The following is a 25,085-nucleotide window of genomic DNA, read 5'->3' as shown; positions in this document are numbered from 1 at the left end:
CTATTTTTCCCTAGCCTAAGTACAAGTTCCACTTCTGTCCTTTTTTCCCCATATTATAATTAGAATTTTGAAAGTTCATTCTCTTGTTAAAAATCTCATGAGAGAATTAAATTCGAGAGCATAGGTTATAAGGAGACAGAAAGTGAGCAGAGATTGGGCAATTGGCGATTAAGAAGTATAGAATGTTCAATATCGCTTGTTGTAAAGGTTGTAAACTCTTAGAGCAGTCACATTTATTCCTGAGTTGTAACTATTGTCTCTAAATTCTGAGAGACTCTACTTTTTGTGTATAACCTAGTAGTTCCCTGGAACTTTGGGTATCTATGTGACACCTGAGACTCAGAGTTCTGCAGCTCTGAAAGTCAACATTACTCTACAGCAACCATTAAAGAAACTGAAAAAGAGATCAGACTTCAAATATAGATGTGAACCAAGCTGATCTGGTTAGGACTAAGGCAAATCAGAATACAAGGTAAAGGAAGACATTGTATTTTAAAACTTCAAATTCTGTGTGACACCAAAGGAAGAGATGTTTATTTTGTCCAAAATTTAAATTTTCTGTAGCACACTATCTAATTTAACCTGTTTATTCAGTTTATTTAAACAACCTACTTATATGGAACCTAGAATAGGGAATGAGATCTGGTTATTCTGTACAGGTTAATGTAATACCATCCTACATTCCAGAGTATTTCAGGCAGTAAGTGAAAAAGTGTTTCCAAAGTCCCTTGAGGGAGTGGAGAAAAAATATGGAACTATTAAACTTCCCCACCTGGGGAATTCCTGATATTCTCTCAAGCATTAGGGACTCCCAATTTAATGCAGTAAGCCCTTGATCTTTTTTTTTTAATGCAATTTTATTGAGATATAGTCACAGACTAGAAAATCATCCAAAATATGCAATCAGTGGTTCATGGTATCATCATATAGTTGTGCATTCATCATCACAATCAATTTTTGAACATTTTCATTACTCCAAAAAAAAAATAAAAAAATAAAAATAAAAAAGAACACCCAAAATATGCCATACCCTTTATTACTCCCTATTATGTTTTTATTTTTTGTCTTTATTTTCTTACTCAACTGTCCATACACTGGATAAAGGGAGTGTAATTCACAAGGTTTTCACAATTACACAGTCACACCATAAAAGCTATATAGTTATATAATCATCTTCAAGAATCAAGGCTACTGGATTACAGTTCAACAGTTTCAGATATTTCCTTCTAGCTATTCTAGTACACTAAACACTAAAAAGGGGTATCTATATAATGCATAAGAATAACCTCCAGAATGACCCCTCGACTCTATTTGAGATCTCTCAGCCACTGAAACTTTATTTTGTTTCATTTCTCTTCCCCATTTTGGTCCAAGCAGACTTTCTCAATCTCTGATGCCAGAGCCAGGCTCATCCTTGGGAATCATGTCCCTTCTTGCCAGGGAGATTTACATCCCTGGGAGTCATGTCCCACTTAGTGGACAGGGCAGTGAATTTACCCACAGAGTTGGCTTAGAGAGAGAGACAATATCTGAGATATAAAAGAGGTTCTCTGGGGGTGACTCTTAGACATAATTATTAGTAGGTTTAGCTTCTCCTTTGCACGAATAAGTTTCATAAGGGCAAGCCCCAAGATTGAGGGCTCAGCCTATAAAACTGGTAATCCCCAATGCTTGTGAGAATATCAGGAATTCCCCAGGTGGAGAAGTTCATTATTTCCACATTTTTCCCCAGTCCTTCAAAGGGGCTTTGCAAATACTTTTTTATTTTCTGTCCAAATTATTCTGGGATATATAGGGGCATTATACTAACTTGTACAAACCAACAAGATCTCACTCCCTATTTAAGATTCCATGTAATTATGTTGTTTGAATAAACTGACCATACAAGTTAAATTAGATAGTGTGCTACAGAAAATATAAAATTTGCACCAAATAAACATCTTTTCCTTTGGTCTCACTCAGAAGTTGAAGTTTTAAAATACAGTTAATATTGTCCTTTACGCTTTAGTCTGATTTTCCCTAGTCCTAACCAGATCAGTTTCATTAATATCCCTAACTGAAGTCTGATCTCTTTTCAGCTTTTTTTTTAACAGTTGCTGTATTTATGGGGTAATGCTGACTTTCATAGCTGTGGAACTCTAGCTGTGAGTCTCAGGTATCACACAGATAACCAAATTTCTAGGGAATGACCAGGTTATACACAAAGAGCTCAGCATCTCAGAATTTAGAAATAACCATTACAACTCAGGAATAGATGTGACTGCTGTAAGAGGTTACAACCTAGGAACCATTATAATAAGCTGTTCCAGTTTGTTAATGCTGCTATTATACAAAATACCAGAAGCAGATTGGCTTTTATAAAGGGAATTTATTTGGTTACAAATTTACAGTCCTAAGGCCATAAAAGTGTCCAAACAAAGGCATCAGTAATAGACTACCGTCACTGAAGAATACCAATGGTGTCTGGAAAACCTCTGTCAGCTGGGAAGGCATGTGGCTGGCGTCTGCTCCAGGATTCTGGTTTCAAAATGGCTTTCTCCTGGGACATTCCTCTCTAGGCATCTGAGGGTGTTCTCTAAGTTTCTCCCAGGCAAACTCTGGGCTAGCAAAAGTCTGCTTTCAATGGCCATCTCCAAAATGTCTCTCTTGGCTGCAGCAGCACTGAGCTCTTATAGGGCTCCAGTAGACTAATCAAGACTCATGCTGAATGGGTGAGGCCACATCTCCATGGAAATAATCTACTCAAAGTTATCACCCACAGTTGGGTGTGTTACATCTCCATGGAAACAACCTAATCCAAATATCCCACAAGATTGGATTAAAAGATTGTGGCTTTTTCCTGGGGGACATAATATATCCAAACCAGCACAAAAGCCTTCCCATGATAACCTATGCTCTTGAATTCAATTCTCAGAGTTTGCACATTATATTTAGTCTAAATAGTGAGGTGTTATAATATTTGTCTTTTTGTTTCTGTCTTATTTCACTCAACATACTGTCTTCAAGATTCATTCACAAGCCTTTGATCTTGAGGCTTGCCCTTATGAAACTTATTTCTGTAATGGCAAAGATTAGCCTACTTATAATTATGCCTAAGAGCCACCGCAAAAGAACCCCTTTTGTTGCTCAGATGTGGCTGGCCTCTCTAAGCCAAGCTCTGCAAATAAGCTCTCTACCCTCCCCTGAACATGGGACATGACTCCCAGGGCTGTAAGTCTCCCTGGCAACATGCGATATGACTTCCAGAGATGAGCCTGGTCCTGGCATCGTGGGATTGAGAATGCCTTCTTGACCAAAAGGGGGAAGAGAAGAAACAAAGTTTCAGTGGAAGAGAGATTCAAATAGAATAGAGAAATCATTCTGGAGGTTACTCTTATGCAAGCTTCAGCCAGATATTGCAAAATGCCACAGTATGTCAAACCCCAACCAACAATATTCCTGAAAACCCTAAAGAATACCCTGGGCTCTATCTAAGATTATATAGAACTTTTACCTATTAAGTTTATTTTTTCAGTAACGTAAAGCCTCCTGATGGCTCCTATGTCAGATAAGCCCTGAAACCCAGGGATACCATTCTCTCCAAGAACATCAACCACTTTCATTCCTCCACCCCACAATGTAAACACCCATTTTCAGCACAAAGAAGGTAGAATGATCATTCAGAAGTCCCTGAAGATTGAGAAAATGATCAAATGAGAGGGAGGAGTTGTAACTGACTACTGACTCATATAGATATTTCTTTTTAGTTTCTAGTGTATTATATTAGAATAGTTAGAAGAAAATACCTGAGATTGTTGAGCTGTAATTCAGTAGCCTTGATTTTAATAATAATTGTATAACTACATAGCTTTCATCTTGTGACCATATGATTGTAAAAACCTTATGACTGACATTCCATTCCCTTTATCCAGTGTATGGGTAACTGAGTAATAAAATAAAGATATTCATAAAAAAATCATGAAATAGTTAGAGATCTTAGATTTACGAAAAATCCAGGTCTAGATAGTTATTTTTCTAACAAAGATGATAATGCAAAATGTTTTATCTTAATTTGGCTTGTGTTGGTTTCCACATGTGTGTGTATATTCATACATAAATGCAAGTATGGTGTTCAAGCCTAGGTGTTCCAGGAAATGTGCTAAGAAAGTCCAGGTATAATCTCTTTTAATGCCATACAGCTGGGTGAGATGAGAAACTGAGATGAGAAAACTGAAGCTCAGAGAGGCTGAGTAACTTGTCCACGATGCCACAATTGTAAAAGAACCCCCGTGGGCCCATGTTGGTTTCCATGAGATATGTCAGAGAAATATACCTTTAAATTAATAAAAGGAAAAGAATAACCAACCCTTGAGCCTGGTCCCTCTGTCAATCATCTTCCATCTCAGTTGAGACCCCCAGGCACTTTGCCGGCGGCTTCAGGGCGGTCCACTCCGATTCTGCGCAGTGCGAGCCCCAGACCCTGGTAGGGGCTTACGGGGTGCCCAGACCCGGTGCACCAGCCAGGGATGGAGTAGGCGTGACTGGAGATGGTGGGTTCCAGGCCAGGAAGAGCAGGACTCTGCGGAGTGGCTGAGAAGCCGGTACGGAGAGGGGGAGGGAGCGGAGACTGCCCCGCCCTCGCCTCGCTGTCCACTCTCATTGGCCGAGCGCTTCCTGGCCCCATCCCACCGCCCGCCCGCAGGGTGCAGCTTAATGTGTGCTGAGCAGGTGCCTCGCGTGGAGCAACAACTTTGCAAGAGTAGCCAGAGAGAGCGCGGCGCCCATTCATTGCCCCGGAGCGTCAATCCCCCTGTTTGGCGGGTCGTGCCGCCTGAAGGGGCTCTAGGCCGGACGCAGCCACCACTCAGGACTGCCGGGACTCCGTGGCCAGAAGAAGGGCCGAGGGCGCGACTGACCCAGGAGAGCCGGGGCAGGAGACTGTGCGGCCATGCAGACGTGCGCCAGGGCCTGGGGGCAGCGCCTGGCTCGCGGAGTCGGGGGCGGCCGCCGTCTGGCTGGGGGCGCCGGGCTGCGCTGGGCACCGCCAGGCCGGAACAGTAGTAGTGGTGGCGTGGACAGCGGTGCCCCTGGGGCCTCGCGACTCCTCGAGCGCCTCCTGCCCAGACACGACGACTTCGCTCGGAGGCACATCGGTCCCGGGGACAAAGACCAGAGGGAGATGCTACAGGCCCTCGGGCTGGCGGTAAGGACTCCCACCCTCCCCTTCGGGACCTCCCTCTCATCTCCGGAGTTCCGCCGGCTCAGCCTCCGGGCCCCAGCCCGGGGTGTCTGCTGCGTTCTGTGCGGGACCCGCGCCCCGGGGACCCGGGTTCTGGCGTGGAAGCGAGCTCGCGCTCTCGGTTCCCGGGCCCCAGCGTTCTCCCACCCTCCTACATTCTCCTCCACCCTCTTCTGGCTTATCTAAATCTTGCTTTTTTAACCCCCCCCCCCCCCAAGTCAAGTCGCCTTGCAGATGAGCCTTAACTTTGCAAAAGGAGGAGGAAGACGTATTGATTAGATTGAGTTTATTCGGTTTTCTCCGGTTGTGGACTGAATTACAATCGAGAGTGGCCGATTCAGCATTCGGCTTCATTATTTTCTTTCCTCACAGTACTTTGTAGTTTGCTGAAAATGTTTCTTTTCTCTTAAAAAAAAAAAAACAAAAAACCAAAACCAAAAACAAAAAAACAAAAAGAAAACCTAATTAGGCGATTTAAATGAGGTTCCCACAAGCCATTGTAGATGCAAAACACTGGAGGTGACTCTTTTAATTCAGGCACTTTCTTCTGCCTTTTAGTGTTCAGTGACTTCCGTTTTAATTTTAGAGCATTGAAGAACTGATCGACAAGACCATCCCCGCCAGCATCCGTTTGAAAAGACCCTTGAAATTGGAAGACCCTATTTGTAAGTGGCCGGGAGGCGTCTTCTCTGAGTGTTCTCTTAGACTCGGGTTTCTTTGGTCTGTTTGCCTTTGTGGTCTCTGAAGTGCAGCTCTGTGTTAGAATTGCTCAGGACTGTGAGTAAGTTGATGAAGATGAAACAGTGGCGGGCACCTTAGGGGGCAGGAGAAGGAGAGATATTTGGTTCCCACAGTTGTTGACGCCACACCTAGGCGGGAGTTGATGCAGCCTCTTTCTTGCCAGCGTGCTACCTGGGTGCGCAAACGAGTAGGACTCGCCATTTTCCAAGCAACCGTCCAGGCCCAGGGTTCCCTAATTCTGAGGGGAGAGGTGTTACCATCTCTTCACCGATCGCGCTTTAGGCTCAGAAAGGGAGAAGGAATTGCAACTAGGGAAGGTACTGCAACTAGGGAAGCAACAAAAATGGTAAGGAGATCCAGATAATTGACCCCTAGCCCCAGTTTCTTTATGCCATAGTAGCTTCAAAGCGCTCTCTTATATCACATCAGAATTTTAATATTTATGGATTGAAAGGTGGCAGGACTTTTCAGGTCTGAATGGTTTTCTAGAAAAACTCACAAATAAAATTCATGCTTGGTTAAGAAAGCTCAGTTCCCTCATAGACTTTTTTAGAATTTTATTTTACTTTTCAAATGGTTTTTTAAAAATGGTCTGAAGGCTGCCCTTCAGAGGTATTTTTATAGGGTATTTGATTTCCATGGACTGAGAAAATCCACAAGTCAAGGGGCAGACAGAGCTGAAGGGCTCTCCTCACACCCCCTGCACCCCAAAAAAGTTAAGAATCCTCACCTGATTTTATTTCCTAGCGATGCCATCTCTTTTGCTTCTGCAATCAGGTGAAGAGACAGAGAGCAGCTGTTTTTTAGGTTTTAGGATAGAAACAATATATAGATGGACAACTTGAGAATTCGAGGTCTGGAGCTTGTTGGCACCAGTTGGCTAATGCTGTACCCCAAGCTATGTTGTGGACTGGTGCCCTGGTTCTTTTCAAATCCCAACCACTTCCACTTAGGGCAGGGAACTTGCATAGAAGTAAATCTACACTCCTGTTGAATTGAACTGTTAGGGACATAGGGATAGAGGGAAGCCTTATCTATTTCAGTTTTAAGAAACCAGAACCCTGATACATTGAATGTTGAAAGACTACAGGATTATGTATTTTTAAAGCAATCCTTTAAAAAAAGGTGAATATTTGAACAAGTGAAATGCCTTCTGAGAATTTAAAAGTCAGAGAATGTTTAATTTAGCTCTTTCTACAATGTTCTGTAAAATGAAATGTGATTTAAGAGCATTAGAGCCTTGGAAACATGGCAAAGTTGTCTCAGCTTTTCAGATCAGGTACTTGGTTCTGGCTGAATAATTTGAACATCAGGGAATTCCATTTCTCCTCTCTCTCCTTGGAAGCAAACTCCTGATAAGTAATTTGCAATTGGGTAAACTTGAAATGCAGTAGGTTCTGGATGATATGGGCTGGCTCCATATGTTAGTCTAAGGTGACTCAGAAAGTATTGCTCAATCAGGAGTCTTCCCTTGTCATGAAGTAGACCGGCTCTGTAAAAAAGCTTGCTTCTTGAAAGAGTGCGTTCTGTGGGTGGAGATGCCTCAGAAAGTCATCATGTTTCAATCTGAGATATGCACATGTCACAGTTAATGAATGTTCACATAAGGAGAATAAATTGGTACAGGTAAACTCCTGTGGCAGCATTGCCATTGAATAGTGGAACAGCATTATTTGACCTTGGTTTCACCTAATGCTGTTGTAGTCAGAGGGACATTCTGGACCAAAGTTTGTTTACAATAGAGAAAATCATAATAAGCTCTACTTATATGAACCTTAACTGTTCTTAGTGCTGGGTTAAAAGAATGAGAACTATAAGCAGGAGGTATTTGGGTTAGTTCTTATGCATAACAATAACAGTGAGAGGATGATGGTGTAAAGGTGATGATAGCAATCCCGTAGTGCTTATCAAGTGACTGGTGCTTTTTAAAGTGCTTTTCATATGTACTGGTGCTTTTTAAAGTGCTTTTCATATGTTAATTTAATCTATTATAACCCTGGAGGTAAGTATCCTTATCATCTTCATTTTAAAGATGAAGAAACCTAGGCTCAGGGAGGTTATGTAGTCTGCTCAAGGTTACTTGCTAGATAGCTGTAGAGCCGGAATTCAACCCCAGGCAGTCCAGCTCCACGGTTTCCTGTCCTCTGCAAGGGTGTGGTATCCAGAGTAGAAAGCTGTCCTGACCCTGCTGGTGTATCTAGTTTACAGATGTGCCCAGACTCAATTGCACTGGAGTCACTCTGCCATTTGCTGTCTGCCCTGGTGGAAATGTGGCCTGCGTGTTGGGAACGCCCAGGCCCATTGCAAGGTTAAGGAAAGGGGGTCAGAAAGGCCATGCTTAGAATGACTAGAAGGATGAGTCGTGTTGCTCTGCTGGATGAGTGGGGGAGGGGAGAAGGCTGCTGCAGGCAGGAGGATATAGGACAGATATAGGACACTCTGTATAGGACAGAGTGGCTCCACAGAATCCAGCATGTTCAGGGAAGTAGAGGTGGTTCATCAGTCATGTAGGATGCTCCTCCTTCCGCTTGAACACTTCAGGAAGTGCCTTGAATGGATACTTTGACAATTGGCTTCTCAGTAAGTCATTTTTCAGAGAAACAAGCTAAGTTAGAAGCCCAGTCTGTTTCATGTGACCTCCCAACACACATGCAAAGAAAAAAGACTAGAAGGATATGTTAATGGGAATGCTAGTTTTTCTGAATGGTCCCCTTATAGGTGATTTTAGCTTTTTTTTTATTAGTCTGAATTTTGTATAATAACTATGTATTTATTTTGTAATTAATAAAATACTAAAAAGTACTTTGTTTATGAACCAAGCCAGTCTACTTTTAGCTACGGTACACATAGCTGTATAGTATTTTCAGTGAAGTCATCTCAAACTGACCAGACTGAACTAGACCAGAACCTCACAGAAGCTGCAGGGTTTAAAGTTTACAGAAAGTTGCACGTTGCTTGTCATGAGCTTAGGAAGAGAGAGGAGAAACTAAACCCTCTAATGTTCAAATTATTCAACCAGAACTGAGCAGCTGAGCTGTCAGAATGAGGTTTTTGATAGTCTTGTGAGAGCTTAATGTTCCAAGGCACATCATCTAGAATACTCTTTAATAAATGGTTAATGGAGGGGAGTGAGCAGAGAGGATGGGCGTGTTGGGTAATGCAGCTGCAGGTGGTGACTTTGTCACCCCAGTCAGATTGGGCACTGACCTGAACTGACCTCCAAGGCACCTGGAAGGGGTAGTAGTTCTCCAGGGACTGCAGGCCACGGCAGTCAGTTGTCTTTTGGCTGGGATGTTTTCTATAGTCAGCTCTTGCCTCTGGGCTCCTCAAGTCTGTGGCAACGCTCTCCCTTGGCCATTCCTGGCTCCTTCAATCCCCAGCTTGTATGGATTATTGTTTAATCTTTAACCAGGATGATTCCAATGGACTTTCATTATACTACACAATCTTTATTTATTTATACAATAAATCTTACGCAGATGCCTGCCAATCTGAATGATACCTTCAAGGGTCATCCTGTTGCCCAAATTGTTAAATGTTAATCTCCTATATGCAAGACACTGTGGGAATAAATAGATGAATAAACATAGTTGCTATCTGCAAGGAGCATACATCTCACCCTTTGATTTAGTAACATAAATTAAGCCAGAAGGTTAAAAAGTCCCAGTAATTTGGATGGATTATATGATATGTAAAAATATCTCAATAAAACTGCTTAAAAAACAAGTCCCAGGAATAAGAGAACTATGGAAAAAATGCTCAGAGGGTTCAGAAGGGAAGGTGTGAAATTGGGTGGAAAAACAGATTTCTGAGACAAAGTTAGGAGTTGAAACGTATTTTCTGTTAGAAGCAAAGACAATATCTACATTGAATGTTTTTTGTTTGTGATAATAATATTATATAAGAAGGAAGGGAGTCAAAGGAATAAAGGCAGCAACTTCACTGAGAAGAAAGGAAATGGTAAAATGCAATGTGCAAGGCATAACTAGAGGAGATGCTTGAATATTGTTGCATTCTCATCCTTGAGGGAATCTTATCGGAATAATTCTGATTTCAGAATGATTGCCAGTCATTTGGCGGATATTTCAGATAAGTGTGTGGTAAGTGTATCCTGATAGAAGGAGTTGAGAGGTAGAAATATTTATTTTAAAAGAGAAGAGTCCTAAACTAAACTGGAGTCATTTTTTTCCCTTTCCTTTGAAAATTAGAAGGTCAAATTAGAAATCTCAGTCTAATTTTAAAGTATCATTTTTTTTTGATAAGCGAATCACTTTATAAACACCAAAGAAAAAGCCGTAAACAAACATTTAACAAGTGAAATCTAACAACATGGTAATTGAATACTGAATTGTAACCATGTAGAATTTACTTCCAAGAAAGCAATACTTTAAAAAATATATATTTAGTACTTTTTATGTACTAGGCTCTGTCATGGGTGCTTTACATGTATTTAGTGATTTAACCTGCATAATAACCTAATGAGGTGGCATCTATTGTTTAAGCCCAATTATATATTTGATGAGACTGAAGGGGAGAAGTTACATAAGTCCCAGCATTACCCTATGATAAAACCAGATAAAGATATTACATGAAAGGAAAACTACAAACGAATATCTCCCATGAATATAGATGCCAAAACTCCCAACAGAACACTAGCAAATCGAATCCGACAATATATTACTGAACCTTTCTCCATCTCTTTCTCTCCTTTCTTTGTTTCTCTGTCGGTAGGACTCCCTTTAGTATCTGAAGTAGGGCAGGTCTTTCGTTGGCAAAATCTCTCAGCATTTGTTTGTCTGTGAAAAATTTAAGCTCTACCTTAAATTTGAAGGAGAGATTTGCTGGATAAAGAATTCTTGGTTGGAAATTTTTCTCTTTCAGAGTTTTAAATATGTCATGCCACTGCCTTCTCGCCTCCATGGTGGCCGCTGAGTAGTCACTACTTAGTCTTATGTTATTTCCTTTGTGTGTGGTGAATTGCTTTTCTCTTGCTGCTTTCAGAACTTGCTCCTTCTCTTCAGTATTTGACAGTCTGATCAGAGTATGTCTTGGAGTGGGTTTATTTGGATTTATTCTACTTGGAGTTTGCTGGGCATTTATGCCTTGTGTATTTATATTGTGTAGAAGGTTTGGGAAATTTTCCCCAACAATTTCTTTGAATACTCTTTCTAGACCTTTACCCTTCTCTTCCCCTTGTGGGACACCAATGAATCTTATATTTGGACATTTTATTTTATCTATCATATCCCTGAGGTCCATTGAGATTTTTTTTATTTTTTTCCCCATTCTTTCTTTTGTTTTTTTATTTTCTGTTTTGACATCCTCCAGGTCACTGATTCGTTGTTCAACTTCCTCTAGTCTTGTACTATGAGTATCCAGAATCTTTTTAATTTGGTCAACAGTTTCTTTTATTTCCATAAGATCATCTATTTTTTTATTTACTCTTGCAATTTTTTCTTTATGCTCTTCTAGGGTCTTCTTTATGTCCTTTATATCCTGTGCCATGCTCTTCTTCATGTCCTTTATATCCTGTGCCATGCTCTTGTTGTTTATCTTTAGTTCTTTGATTAATTGCTCCAAGTACTGTGTTTCCTCTGATCTTTTGATTTGGATGTTTGGGTTTGGGTTCTCCATATCATCTGGTTTTTTCATATGCTTTAAAATTTTCTGTTGTTTTTGGCCTCTTGGCATTTGCTTAACTTGTTAGGGTTCTTTTAAGATATGTAGGCTAATGCAAAGACTAATCTCTAATTTGTCATATCTACAGCTTGGTGGCATACACTTTCTCTAACCAGCAGGTGGTGTCCGCAAGACACCTATTCCCCTCAAGCCAGTTCTCCCCAACTTTGTCTTTGTGGTGTGTGGCGGTATGATTCTTGTGGGGTTCCAATTGGTGCACCCAGTTTGGGTGTGCCGTTGGTGCTGTCCGCCCTGAATGCGGGGCATGTGTCTGAGCGGATAGGGAGGGAGGGCGGCTTTAGTAATCCATCCTCCCAGGTGTTCCTGGAGATATAAGGCTGTTGCAAGAGTCTAAACCTTCAGTTCAGCCTCACCACAGATTGACTCTCCTGCTGACCCACAAGTCCTTGGTATTGGCGTATGGTCCCTGGGATTTCTGAGTGGGTCCCTCTTCCAAGCCATGCCCTTCTAGGGCCTCTGCTGAAGGAAGGTTGCACTATGTCACAAGTGCGCACCATCCCTCAAGGGAAGTTCTGGGCTACCGGGCCATGTAGGAGTGTTCCCAGCCTGCTGAAAGGATGGCTGAATGGGGCGCGTTTATTTCCCCCTTTTTGTACAGCTCTGCCTTCCCAGCCCCGGGACAATTAGCTGCGGGTGCATGAAAGGCTATTGTCCGTGCCCGATATTGTGGCATGTACGTGTGTTGCTGGAAACACTTCCTGTCACACTGGGTTTTTTGGTGTGGCGTTGGGTTGTGGCGCCAGCGCTGGGCAGGAGCATTCCCAGCCTGCCAGGAAGATGGCTGTAAGTGTTGTGGTTATTTTCCCCTTTCGGCTCACCTCTGCCTTCCTCGCTCTGAGACAGTTAGCAGTGGGTGCGCGAAAGGCTATTGTCCACGCCAGATATTGAGGCGTTGGCACAGCCCGTTTCTGCCGCGCTTCACTGTGCGGTTCTTGCTGCTGTATCCACAGCCGCTTTGGGTTTTTTAAAAAAGAACTAGTCCATCTCGAAATGCCAACCTGCGGTTTCCCCACACCACAGCATGGCTGTGGGACTTTCAGCTGGCTTACTCACTCGTTTCAGAATGCAGACTTCCGGTTTCACCAAATGCACGCTCCCTGTGGATTTAGCAGACCTAGTCTGGCTGGCACATAGCTGGAACTGGTGTTCTGGGTCACTTTCTGGCTTTTATCTAGTGTTTTTCATGGAGGTGTTTTTTTGCCCTGTCTCTCCTAGCTGCCATCTTTGGAAATTCCTTAAGTATCATTTTTGACATTTAAAATGTTTTGGATTTTCTTGTTATTTGGCATATACAGGATATAAACCTTCTTCATATGGTGACCAGGGAGCCTTTTAGGTCATGCAATTGGGAGAAAGAACATAAAACATAAAACGTTCCTTATCTTGTCTTCATGTTAAAGGATCATGGAATTCATCAGCGTCATCCAAGATATTTTATAAAATGATATTACCCCCTTAACTTTTTTTTTTATTATGGAATATAACATATATACATGGAAATGATAACTTTCCAAGTGCAATTTAATAAGTAGAGAGCAAATTTCAAAGAATATTATGGATTATTGTTCCACAGTTTCAGTTATTTCCTTATCGTGAAATATAACATATATGCAAAAAGGTAAAAACTTTCAAAGTATGATTTAACAAGCAGTTATATAGGAAATTTCCAAAAATGTTATGAGTTACAGTACCATAGTTTCAATTATTTTCTTATTGTGAAATATAACATATATGCAAAAAGGTGATAACTTTCAAATTACAATTTAACAAGTAGCTATAGAGCAAATTGCAAAGAATGCTATGGGTTGCAGTTCCACCATTTCAATTCTTTCCTTCTAGCTGTTCAAATATCCTAGCAACTAAGAAAAAGAAAATTATATAGAGATTCAGTATTCATCGTCCTTTGTTAAATTCCATCTTGTCTGTTGCCTCCCCTTCCTCTAGTTAATCACTTTCCTGATCTTCAGGGATGTCTGGGCAGTGACCACCCTAACCTGTTCATGTTGAAAAGGGGTGTCGACATTATGAGCAAAGGGGACACATCTAGTTGATGTTCTTGAGGAGATTATTGCCTCTGGGTTTTGAGACTTAGCTGGCATAGGAGCTCTCTGGAGGATTTAAGTTTCTGAAGAATAAACTTAGTGAGTGAAACTTTAATAGAGTCTCAGTTAAGGATCCAGGTATTCTTTAGGATTTTCAGGACTAATACTGGCCACGGTATGATAAGCCCAAGTCACTTGGCATGTCTAGGTGAAGCTTGCATAGGAGTAACCTCCAGGACAGCCTCTTGACTCTATTTGAATTCTCTTAGCCACTGAAACCTTACTTTGTTGCCTTTCTTTTCCCCCTTTTGGTCAAAAAGGCATTCCCAATCCCTCAATTCCAGGGTCAAGCTCACTCCTGGAATCCATGTCCCATGTTGCCAGGGAGACTCATTCATCTGGGGGTTCCTGTTGCATGTCAGGGGGAGGGTAATGAATTTACTTGCAGAGTTGGGCTTAGAGAGATAAACTTCACATTTGAGCAACAAAAGAGGTTCTCTGGAGGTAACTCCTAGGCATAATTATAGGTGGGCTTAGCCTCCCCTTTACAACCATAAATTTTGCTAGAGGAAACCTCAAAATCAAGGGCTGGATTTATGAAGTAGGGGGTTCCTAAATTAACATAGGCTATGTTTTGTCTACAATCATCCATCCATATCTCACATTATCATCATTTAGTTGTGCACTCCTCATCACTCTCCTTCTTAAACAATTCTCATGACTCCAAGTACCCCATAGCTCTTTTCAGCCCTTACTTATTTGTCTCTAGTATTTGTGTGATACTAGTAGGGTATTCCTGGTAACTGTAGTCCCTAATATGCGATAGGTGATTTTTCCCATATACCATTCTGTTGTCATTTCTCTGTACTGGTGTCATAACTTGGAAGTATATCATGGAAAAACCTATCTATATTTTTAATGCTGATCTGTGGGATATATGCCTTTAAACAACCCCTTTCAATCCTATTTGTTTTCAACACAGCTGATACTTATAATCCCATTAATAAATAATTATCACCCCTATCCATTTGAATTCACCCTTATTAACATATCTGAACGTATTACATAATCATTCCCCCTCTACTAGCTTCTATCTATCACTGGGTTCCCAATATTCTACATAATAAGACATTGATTTTACATTGTTTAGGGAGTTCATAGTAGTGGTAACATAAAGTATCTCCTTTAGTGTCTGACGTAGTTCACTCAGCATTGTATCTTAAACGTTCATCCATGTTGCCATGTTTCAAGACCTTGTTGCATTGCATTCCATTGTATGTATATACCACATTTTGTTTATTCACTTGTCTGTTGAAGGACACTTGGATTGTTTACAGCTCTTAGCAATTGTGAACAATGCCGCTATGAACATTGGTATACAGATGTCTATTTGTATCACTGCTTTCAGATCTTCTGGGTATATACCGAGAAGTAGAATTGCCGGATCGTGGGGTAATTTGATATCTAGTTTTCTGAAAAACCACCAAACTGTCTTCCATGTGGCTGTACCATTATAAAATCCCACCAGCAGTGAATAGGAGCTCTAATTTCTCCACATCCTCTCCAGCATTTATTGTTTCCTATTTGTTTAATGGCAGCCATTCTTATTGGTGTGAGAAGGTATCTCATTGTGGTTTTGATTTGTATTACCCTAATAACTAATGAGGATGAATATTTGTTCATGTTTTTTTTAGCCATTTGTATTTCTACTTTGGAAAAATGGCTTTTCATATCTTTTGCCCATATTATAATTGGGCTATTTGTGCTATTGTCGTTGAGTTGTAGGATTTCTTTATATATGCAGGATATCAGTCTCTTATCAGATATGTGTTTTCCAAATATTTTTTCCCATTGAGTTGGCTGCTTCGTCTTTTTGACAAATTCCTTTGAGGTACAGAATCTTTTAATTTTGAGAAGTTCCCATTTACCTATTTTTTTCTTTCTTTGCTTGTGCTTTGGGTATAAGGTCTAAGAAGTGACCTCCTAATACATGGTCTTGAAGATGTTTCCCTGCATTATCTTCTAGGAGTTTTATGATTGAGGTCTTTGATCCACTTTTAATTTTTGTGTGGGGTGTGAGATAGGGGTCCTCTTTCATTCTTTGGGATATGGATATCCAGTTCTCCCGGCCCCATTTGTTGAAGAAATCATTATGTTCCAGTTTAGTGGGTTTGGGGGCCTTATCAAAGATCAGTCGATCATAGATCTGGGGGTCTATTTCTGAATCCTCAATTCTATTGCATTGATCAGTATGTCTATCTTTGTGCCAATACCATGCTGTTTTGATTACTGTGGCTTTATAGTAAGCTTCAGTGTCAGGAAGTATAAGACCTCCCACTTCATATTTCTGTTTTAGAATGTTCTTAGCAATTTCAGCCATCTTTCTCTTCCAAATAAATTTGATAATTAGCTTTTCAAAGTCTGCAACCTAGGTTGTTGGAATTTTGATTGGAATTGCATTGAATCTGTTGATGAGTCTGGGTAGAATTGACATCTTAATGACATTTAGCCTTTCTATCCATGAACACGGAATATTTTTCCATCTTTTTAGGTCCCTCCTATTTCTTTTAGTAAACTTATGTAATTTTCTATGTATAGGTGTTTTACATCTTTGGTTAAGTTTATTCCTAGGTACTTGATTTTTTTAGTTGCTATTGAGAATGGAATCTTTTTCTTGAGTGTCTATTCTGTTAGGTCATTACTGACTTATGTGCATTTATCTTATATTCTGCTATTTTGCTAAGTTTGTTTATTAGCTCAAGTAACTTTGTCGTTGACTTCTCAGGATTTTCCAAATATAAGATCACATCATCTGCAAATAATGACAGTTTTACTTCTTCCTTTCCAGTTTGGATACCTTTTTTATCTTTGTCTTAGCAAATTAACTCTGGCTAGAACTTCTAGCACAATGTTGAATAATAGAGGTGACATTGGACATCCTTGTCTCATTCTTGATCTTATGGGGAAGGCTTTCAACCTCTCACCATTGAGTACTATGCTGACTGTGGGGTTTTTCATATATGGCCTTTACCATATTGAGGAAGTTTGCTTCAATTCCTACCCTTTGAAGTGTTTTTATCAAAAAGAGATGTTGATCCCAGAGTGATACGGACAGAGAGTATAAGTGTATCAGCCGGACCTCCTGAGGAGCTGGGGAGAAATGCGGAAGTGTTGGACTTCCCCACCTGGGCTATTGCTGATTTTCCCGCAAACATTGAGGTCTGCCAATTTAGTGGGCTGAGCCCTCAATCTGGGGGCCTTCCTCTGTGAGGCTAGTTGCTGCAAGGGAGAGGTCAAGCTCATTTATAATTGTGCCTAGGAGTCCCCCCCAGAGACCCTCTTTGTTGCTCAGATGTGGCCCCCTTTCTCTCTAAGCCCACTTGGCAAGTTGAACTCACTACCCGCCCCCCTATGTGGGATGTGACTCTCAGGGGTGTGAATCCCCCTGGCAAGATGGGAAATGACTCCTGGAGATGAGCCTGGACCCAGCACTGTGGGATTGAGAGGATCTTCTTGACCAAAAGGGAGAAGAGAGATGCAGTAAAGTAGGGTTCCAGTGGCTGAGCAATATCAAATGGAGTTAGAGGTCACTCTGGAGGGTAGGTATTCCTATGGGCTTTATAGATACCATCTTTTAGTCTTTAGTTTGGAATGGCTAGAGGAAAATACCTGAAGCTGTCAAACTGCATCCCAGTGACCTTGATTTTTGAAGACGATTGCATAACTATGTAGATTGCATAGTGTGACTGTGTGACTGTGAAAACCTTATGGCTTGCACTCCCTTTATACAGTATATGGACAAATGAGTGGAAAAATGGGGACAAAAATTAGGTGAAGAATAGGGTGGGATGGAGGGGATGAAAAGTTTTAGGTGTTCTTTTTTGCTTTTATTTTTATTTTGGAGTAAGGAAAAGGTTCAAAAATGTATTCTAGTGATGAATGCACAACTGTATGTTTTGCTGTGAATGATTGTAAACTGCGGATGACTTAGGATGTGTGAATATATCTCAAACTGTATTTAAAAAAAGTAAATGATCAATGTGGGGAGGAGGAGAATGGGATGTTTTGAATTTTCTTTTTTTTTTTTTTCCAAACATTGCATTTCTTTTTTTTTTTATCATCATTTTATTGAAATATATTCACATACCACGCAGTCATACAAAACAAATTGTACTTTCGATTGTTTACAGTACCATTACATAGTTGTACATTCATCACCTAAATCAATCCCTGACACCTTCATTAGCACACACACAAAAATAACAAGAATAATAATTAGAGTGAAAAAGAGCAATTGAAGTAAAAAAGAACACTGGGTACCTTTGTCTGCTTGTTTCCTTCCCCTACTTTTCTACACATCCATCCATAAACTAGACAAAGTGGAGTTTGGTCCTTATGGCATTCCCAATCCCATTGTCACCCCTCATAAGCTACATTTTTATACAACAGTCTTCGAGATTCATGGGTTCTGGGTTGTAGTTTAATAGTTTCAGGTATCCACCACCAGCTACCCCAATTCTTTAGAACCTAAAAAAGGTTGTCTAAAGTGTGCGTAAGAGTGCCCACCAGAGTGATCTCTCGGCTCGTTTTGGAATCTCTCTGCCACTGAAGCTTATTTCATTTCCTTTCACATCCCCCTTTTGGTCAAGAAGATGTTCTCCATCCCACGATGCCGGGTCTACATTCCTCCCCGGGAGTCATATTCCACGTTGCCAGGGAGATTCACTTCCCTGGGTGTCTGATCCCACGTAGGGGGGAGGGCAGTGATTTCACCTTTCAAGTTGGCTTAGCCAGAGAGAGAGGGCCACATCTGAGCAACAAAGAGGCATTCAGGAGGAGACTCTTAGGCACAAATACAGGGAGGCCTAGCCCCTCCTTTGCAGCAACCGTCTTCCCAAGGGTAAAACTTATGGTAGAGGGCTCAACCCATCAAACCACCAGTCCCCTATGTCTGTGGTCATGTTAGCAACCATGGAGGTGGGGTAGGCGAATACCCCTGCATTCTCCACAGGCTCCTCAAGGGGGCACTACATCTTTTTTTTTTTTTCCCCTTGTTTGTCTTTTTTCTTTCTTTTTTTTTTTTAACTTTCCCTTCTTTTTTAAATCAACTGTATGAAAAAAAAAGTTAAAAAGAAAACAAACATACAATAAAAGAACATTTCAAAGAGACCATAACAAGGGAGTAAGAAAAAGACAACTAACCTAAGATAACTGCTTAACTTCCAACATGTTCCTACTTTACCCCAAGAAAGTTACATAATATAGCAACATTTCAGTGAACTTGTTCCTACTACATCCATCAGAAATTAACAGACCATAGTCATTTCTGGGCATCCCCAGAACGTTAAATAGCTTATCTGTTCTTCTTGGATTATTGTTCCCCCTTCCTTAATTGCTCTCTACTGCTAGTTCCCCTACATTCTACATTATAAACCATTTGTTTTACATTTTTCAAAGTTCACGTTAGTGGTAGCATATAATATTTCTCTTTTTGTGCCTGGCTTATTTCGCTCAGCATTATGTCTTCAAGGTTCATCCATGTTGTCATATGTTTCACGAGATCGTTCCTTCTTACTGCCGCGTAGTATTCCATCGTGTGTATATACCACATTTTATTTATCCACTCATCTGTTGAAGGACATTTGGGTTGTTTCCATCTCTTGGCAATTGTGAATAATGCTGCTATGAACATTGGCGTGCAGATATCTGTTCGTGTCACTGCTTTCCGATCTTCCGGGTATATACCGAGAAGTGCAATCGCTGGATCGAATGGTAGCTCTATATCTAGTTTTCTAAGGAACCGCCAGACTGACTTCCAGAGTGGCTGAACCATTATACAGTCCCACCAACAATGAATAAGAGTTCCAATTTCTCCGCATCCCCTCCAGCATTTGTAGTTTCCTGTTTGTTTAATGGCAGCCATTCTAACCGGTGTTAGATGGTATCTCATTGTGGTCTTAATTTGCATCTCTCTAATAGCTAGTGAAGCTGAACATTTTTTCATGTGTTTCTTGGCCATTTGTATTTCCTCTTCAGAGAACTGTCTTTTCATATCTTTTGCCCATTTTATAATTGGGCTGTCTGTACTATTGTCATTGAGTTGTAGGATTGCTTTGTATATGCAAGATATCAGTCTTTTGTCAGATACATGGTTTCCAAAAATTTTTTCCCATTGAGTTGGCTGCCTCTTTACCTTTTTGAGAAATTCCTTTGAGGTGCAGAAACTTCTAAGCTTGAGGAGTTCCCATTTATCTATTTTCTCTTTTGTTGCTTGTGCTTTGGGTGTAAAGTCTAGGAAGTGGCCTCCTAATACAAGGTCTTGAAGATGTTTTCCTACATTATCTTCTAGGAGTTTTATGGTACTTTCTTTTATATTGAGATCTTTGGTCCATTTTGAGTTAATTTTAGTGTAGGGGGTGAGGTAGGGGTCCTCTTTCATTCTTTTGGATATGGATATCCAACTCTCCCAGCCCCATTTGTTGAAAAGACCATTATGGCTCAGTTCGGTGACTTTGGGGGCCTTATCAAAGATCAGTCGGCCATAGATCTGAGGGTCTATCTCTGAATTCTCAATTCGATTCCATTGATCTATATGTCTATCTTTGTGCCAGTACCATGGTGTTTTGGCAAGTGTGGCTTTATAATAAGCTTCAAAGTCAGGGAGTGTAAGTCCTCCCACTTCGTTTTTCTTTTTTAGAGTGTCTTTAGCAATTCGAGGCATCTTCCCTTTCCAAATAAATTTGATAACTAGCTTTTCCAAGTCTGCAAAGTAGGTTGTTGGAATTTTGATTGGGATTGCATTGAATCTGTAGATGAGTTTGGGTAGAATTGACATCTTAATGACATTTAGCCTTCCTATCCATGAACATGGAATATTTTTCCATCTTTTAAGGTCCCCTTCTATTTCTTTTAGTAGAGTTATGTAGTTTTCTTTGTATAGGTCTTTTACATCTTTGGTTAAGTTGATTCCTAGGTACTTGATTTTTTTAGTTGCTATTGAAAATGGTATCTTTTTCTTGAGTGTCTCTTCAGTTTGTTCATTTCTAGCATATAGAAACATTACTGACTTATGTGCATTAATCTTGTATCCCGCTACTTTGCTAAATTTGTTTATTAGCTCTAGTAGGTGTATCGTTGATTTCTCAGGGTTTTCTAGATATAAGATCATATCATCTGCAAACAATGACAGTTTTACTTCTTCTTTTCCAATTTGGATGCCTTTTATTTCTTTGTCTTGCCGGATTGCCCTGGCTAGCACTTCCAGCACAATGTTGAATAACAGTGGTGACAGCGGGCATCCTTGTCTTGTTCCTGATCTTAGAGGGAAGGCTTTCAGTCTCTCACCATTGAGTACTATGCTGGCTGTGGGTTTTTCATATATGCTCTTTATCATGTTGAGGAAGTTTCCTTCAATTCCTACCTTTTGAAGTGTTTTTATCAAAAAGGGATGTTGGATTTTGTCAAATGCTTTTTCAGCATCTATTGAGATGATCAATTGATTTTTCCCTTTCGAGTTTTTAATGTGTTGTAATACATTGATTGTTTTTCTTATGTTGAACCATCCTTGCATGCCTGGAATGAACCCCACTTGGTCATGGTGTATGATTTTTTTAATGTTTCTTTGGATTCGATTTGCAAGTATTTTGTTGAGGATTTTTGCATCTATATTCATTAGGGAGATTGGCCGGTAGTTTTCCTTTTTTGTAGCATCTTTGCCTGGTTTTGGTATTAGATTGATGTTAGCTTCATAAAATGAGTTAGGTAGTGTTCCATTTTTTTCAATGTTTTGAAAGAGTTTGAGTAAGATTGGTGTCAGTTCTTTCTGGAAAGTTTGGTAGAATTCCCCTGTGAAGCCATCTGGCCCTGGGCATTTATTTGTGGGAAGATTTTTGATGACTGATTGGATCTCTTTGCTTGTGATGGGTTGGTTGAGGTCTTCTATTTCTTCTCTGGTCAGTCTAGGTTGTTCATATGTTTCCAGGAAATTGTCCATTTCTTCTACATTATCCAGTTTGTTGCCATACAGTTGTTCATAGTATCCTCTTATAATTTTTTTAATTTCTTCAGGATCTGCAGTTATGTCACCTTTTTCATTCATTATTTTGTTATATGGGTCTTCTCTCTTTTTGATTTTGTCAGTCTAGCTAGGGGCTTGTCAATCTTGTTGATCTTCTCAAAGAACCAACTTTTGGTGATATTTATCCTCTCTATTGTTTTTTTGTTCTCTATGTCATTTATTTCTGCTTTAATCCTTGTGATTTCTTTTCTTCTACTTGGTTTAGGATTGGTTTGCTGTTCATTTTCTAGCTTCTTCAGTTGATCCATTAGTTCTTTGATTTTGGCTCTTTCTTCCTTTTTAATATATGCATTTAGTGCTATAAATTTCCCCCTTAGCACTGCTTTTGCTGCATCCCATAGGTTTTGGTATGTTGTGTTCTCATTTTCATTCGTCTCTATATATTTAGCAATTTCTCTTGCTATTTCTTCTTTAACCCACTGATTGTTTAGGAGTGTGTTGTTTAACCTCCAGGTATTTGTGAATTTTCTAAGTCTCTGATGGTTATTGACTTCTAATTGTATTCCATTGTGGTCAGAGAATGTGCTTTGAATAATTTCAATCTTTTTAAATTTATTGAGGCTTGTTTTATGTCCCAGCATATGATCTATTCTGGAGAAAGTTCCGTGAGCACTAGAAAAGTATGTGTATCCTGGTAATTTGGGATGTAATGTCCTGTATATGTCTGTTAAATCTAATTCATTTATCAGATTGTTTAGGTTTTCAGTTTCCTTATTGGTCTTCTGTCTGGTTGATCTATCTATAGGAGAGAGTGATGTGTTGAAGTCTCCCGCAATTATTGTGGAAACATTAATTGCTTCCTTTAGTTTTGCCAGTGTTTCTCTCATGTATTTTGTGGCACCTTGATTGGGTGCATAGACATTTACAATTGTTATTTCTTCTTGCTGAATTGCCCCTTTTATTAGTATGTAATGGCCTTCTTTGTCTCTCAAAACATCCCTGCATTTCAAGTCTATTTTATCTGAGATTAATATTGCTACACCTGCTTTCTTTTGGCTGTAGCTTGCATGAAATATTTTTTTCCATCCTTTCACTTTCAGTTTCTTTGTGTCCCTGTGTCTAAGATGAGTCTCTTGTATGCAACATATTGATGCTTCCTTTTTTTTGATCCATTCTGCGAATCTATATCTTTTAATTGGGGAGTTTAATCCATTTACATTCAACGTTAAAACCGTGAAGGCATTTCTTGAATCGGCCATCTTATCCTTTGGTTTATGTTTGCCATATTTTCCCCTCTCTCTATTAATATCCTTTATTGTACCCATACCGAATCTCTTTAGTACTGAACCTTTCTCCAAGTCTCTCTGTCCTGTCTTTGTTTCTCTGTCTGTAGGGCTCCCTTTAGTATCTCCAGTAGGGCAGGTCTCTTGTTAGCAAATTCTCTCAGTATTTGTTTGTCTGTGAAAAATTTAAGCTCTCCCTCAAATTTGAAGGAGAGCTTTGCTGGATAAAGTATTCTTGGCTGGAAATTCCTCTCACTCAGAATTTTAAATATATCGTGCCACTGCCTTCTTGCCTCCATGGTGGCTGCTGAGTAGTCACTACTTAGTCTTATGCTGTTTCCTTTGTATGTGGTGAATTGCTTTTCTCTTGCTGCTTTCAGAACTTGCTCCTTCTCTTCTATGTTTGACAGTGTGATCAGTATATGTCTCGGAGTGGGTTTATTTGGATTTATTCTATTTGGAGTTCGCTGAGCATTTATGATTTGTGTATTTATGTTGTTTAGAAGATTTGGGAAGTTTTCCCCAACAATTTCTTTGAATACTCTTCCTAGACCTTTACCCTTTTCTTCCCCTTCTGGGACACCAATGAGTCTTACATTCGGACGTTTCATATTATCTATCATATCCCTGAGGTCCATTTCGAGTTTTTCAATTTTTTTCCCCATTCTTTCTTTTATGCTTTCATTTTCCATTCTGTCATCTTCCAGGTCACTGATTCGTTGTTCAACTTCCTCTAGTCTTGTACTATGAGTGTCCAGAATCTTTTTAATTTGGTCAACAGTTTCTTTAATTTCCATAAGATCATCCATTTTTTTATTTAGTCTTGCAATGTCTTCTTTATGCTCTTCTAGGGTCTTCTTGATTTCCTTTGTCTCCCGTACTATGGTCTCATTGTTCATCTTTAGTTCTTTGAGTAGCTGCTCTAGGTGCTGTGTGTCTTCTGATCTTTTGATTTGGGTGCTTGGGCTTGGGTTATCCATATCGTCTGGTTTTTTCATATGCTTTATAATTTTCTGTTGGTTTTGGCCTCGTGGCATTTGCTGAACTTGATAGGGTTCTTTTAGGATTTGTAGACCAATTGAAGTCCTTATCTCTAATTTATCAGATCTACAGCTTCGTGGAGTACACTTTCTCTAACTAACCAGCAGGTGGCGTCCACGAGCCACCTGTTCTCCACAAGCCAGTTCTCCCCTGCTTAGCCTTTTTGGTGAGTGGGGGAGTGAGTCTTGTGGGGTCCAATTGGTGTACCAAGCTTGCGTGTGTAGTTGGTGTTGCCCGCCCTGTATATGGGGCGTGTTTCTGGGCAGTCAGGGAGGGGGGGGTGGCTCTAACAATCAAATCTCCCTGGTGATCTTAGAGTTTTAAAGCTGCTGCAATAGTCTAATCCTTCAGATCAGTCCTGCCACAGTTTGTCTCTGTCACTGACCCACAAGTCCTTGGTTTTGGCGTATGGCTCCTGAGACTTGCAAGTGGGCCCCTCTTCCAGGCCGTGCACCCCGGGTCCTCTGTTGAGGGATGACTGTGCTATGTCACAGGTGAGTGCCGTCCCCCCAGGGCAGTTCTTGGCTGCTGGGCTGTGTAGGGAGGCTCCCAGTCTGCTCAAATGATGGCTGAATGGGCTTTGTTAATTCACACTGCTCCACCTTCCCAGCTCTGGGACATTCAGCTGAGGTTGCAGGGAAGGCTAATGTCCACGCTCAGTTTTGTGGTGTTTGCCTGTTATTTGAAGCACTTCTGTCACACTGGGTTGTCTGGGGCAGCTCTGGGCTATGGGGCTGGCGATGGGCAGGAGTGTTTCCTGTCCACCAGGATGGTGGCTGTGAGCGGACACCCCCCTTTTCTTGGGAAGTTGTGTTGTTTAGTGAATTTTCTCAGCCACTGGATTATTGCCTTTTGTCTCAGAGCTCTCTTAGTTCTGCTCTTGACTTGACATGCCCAAATTGCAATTCTTTGAAGCTTTCTGTATTGGGCTTCTTAGAGTAATTGTTTTAGAAAAAGAAAAAAGGATTTAAAAAAAAAAAAAAAAAAAGGGCCCTCCTCAGAGATCTAATGGGTTATTGAAATGCTAATAGACAAAGCAACCA

The 25,085-nt window shown here is 40.5% G+C and overlaps 1 protein-coding gene across 1 annotated transcript in view; it reads left to right on the top strand.

Annotated features, from left to right (window-relative positions):
• Nucleotides 1-4,927: 4,927 nt before the first annotated feature.
• The window catches only part of GLDC (glycine decarboxylase), a 114,186-nt gene continuing 94,028 nt past the window's right edge, over nucleotides 4,928-25,085 (top strand). The window contains exons 1-2 of the mRNA XM_037798387.1: nucleotides 4,928-5,182; nucleotides 5,805-5,883. Coding sequence (XP_037654315.1) covers nucleotides 4,928-5,182; nucleotides 5,805-5,883 — 334 coding nt within the window. The remainder of the gene's footprint in view (nucleotides 5,183-5,804; nucleotides 5,884-25,085) is intronic.

This window comes from Choloepus didactylus, chromosome 10 (genome assembly GCF_015220235.1).
Source record: "Choloepus didactylus isolate mChoDid1 chromosome 10, mChoDid1.pri, whole genome shotgun sequence".
Taxonomy (NCBI): Eukaryota; Metazoa; Chordata; class Mammalia; order Pilosa; family Megalonychidae; genus Choloepus; species Choloepus didactylus.
This window is presented reverse-complemented; position numbering and strand designations above follow the sequence as displayed.